Source organism: Charadrius vociferus, unplaced genomic scaffold (genome assembly GCF_000708025.1).
Source record: "Charadrius vociferus isolate BGI_N301 unplaced genomic scaffold, ASM70802v2 scaffold900, whole genome shotgun sequence".
NCBI lineage: Eukaryota > Metazoa > Chordata > Aves > Charadriiformes > Charadriidae > Charadrius > Charadrius vociferus.
In genome coordinates, this window is record NW_009646342.1 from 7,045 (window position 1) to 7,817 (window position 773).

General features: G+C 64.2%; 1 protein-coding gene across 1 annotated transcript in view; it reads right to left on the minus strand.

The window, feature by feature from the left end:
• The window catches only part of LOC104293602 (glucosylceramidase-like), a 4,089-nt gene that overhangs the window by 1,558 nt on the left and 1,758 nt on the right, over nucleotides 1-773 (minus strand). The window contains exons 2-3 of the mRNA XM_009893153.1: nucleotides 506-678; nucleotides 182-416 (exon numbers count right to left, since the gene is read on the minus strand). Coding sequence (XP_009891455.1) covers nucleotides 182-416; nucleotides 506-678 — 408 coding nt within the window. The remainder of the gene's footprint in view (nucleotides 1-181; nucleotides 417-505; nucleotides 679-773) is intronic.

The following is a 773-nucleotide window of genomic DNA, read 5'->3' on the forward strand; positions in this document are numbered from 1 at the left end:
GGGGTGCCTACCGAATTAGCCGGCTCCGGCTCCCTGTCCGGCAGACCTGCTTTGCCTCCTGCTCTGTTTAGGGCTGGGAGCGACTGCTGGCTTAATTTTCAGCTAAAAACAAACGTTTTGACGGGCCACAGAGCAGAGGGAGAGGGAGGAGGCGGGCAGGGCGATGGGTTTTGCTCTTCACCACTTTGGCCCAGTGCGGGAGGTGGATGCGTTGGTCGTCCAGGATGATGAGCCGGGTGCGATGGGGGCTGCGGGTCAGCGCGGGGCCCAGGTCCCGGATGACAAAGTCCCGCTGCTGCGCGGCGGTGAAGGCAATAGTGGGGAACTGGGGGGGCGTGAAGAGCGCTGCGAGGGGCTCGTTCTGCGCCGTCACCGCCCAGAAGCTCACGTTGTGTTTGGCATATTCATCCAGGAACCTGGCACGGGGAAGAAGGGGTCAGCATCAGCCGCGCTTGCCCACCCCATCCCACAGTCCTTGAGCATCCCGGCCCCGGGGGCACGGTACTTGACGAAATAGTTGGCCCAGGTCTTGTGGTACTTGTCCCCCGCCTGCCCCTTCAGCGTTCCCTTCCCGCGGACGTCCCCATTGCTCTTCATCCAGGCTGGGGAGGTCCAGGGACTGGCGTACAGTGACAGCGGCCGCCTGCTCATGGCCGAGGCTCGGTGCAGGAGGGGGATCTGCAAGAGGGGACAGAGGGACCGGCTCAGCTATGGCTGCACACCCCCCCTCCCCAAAAAAAAAAAAACCCCCCACGGGCCGGGCCAGGGGGGTG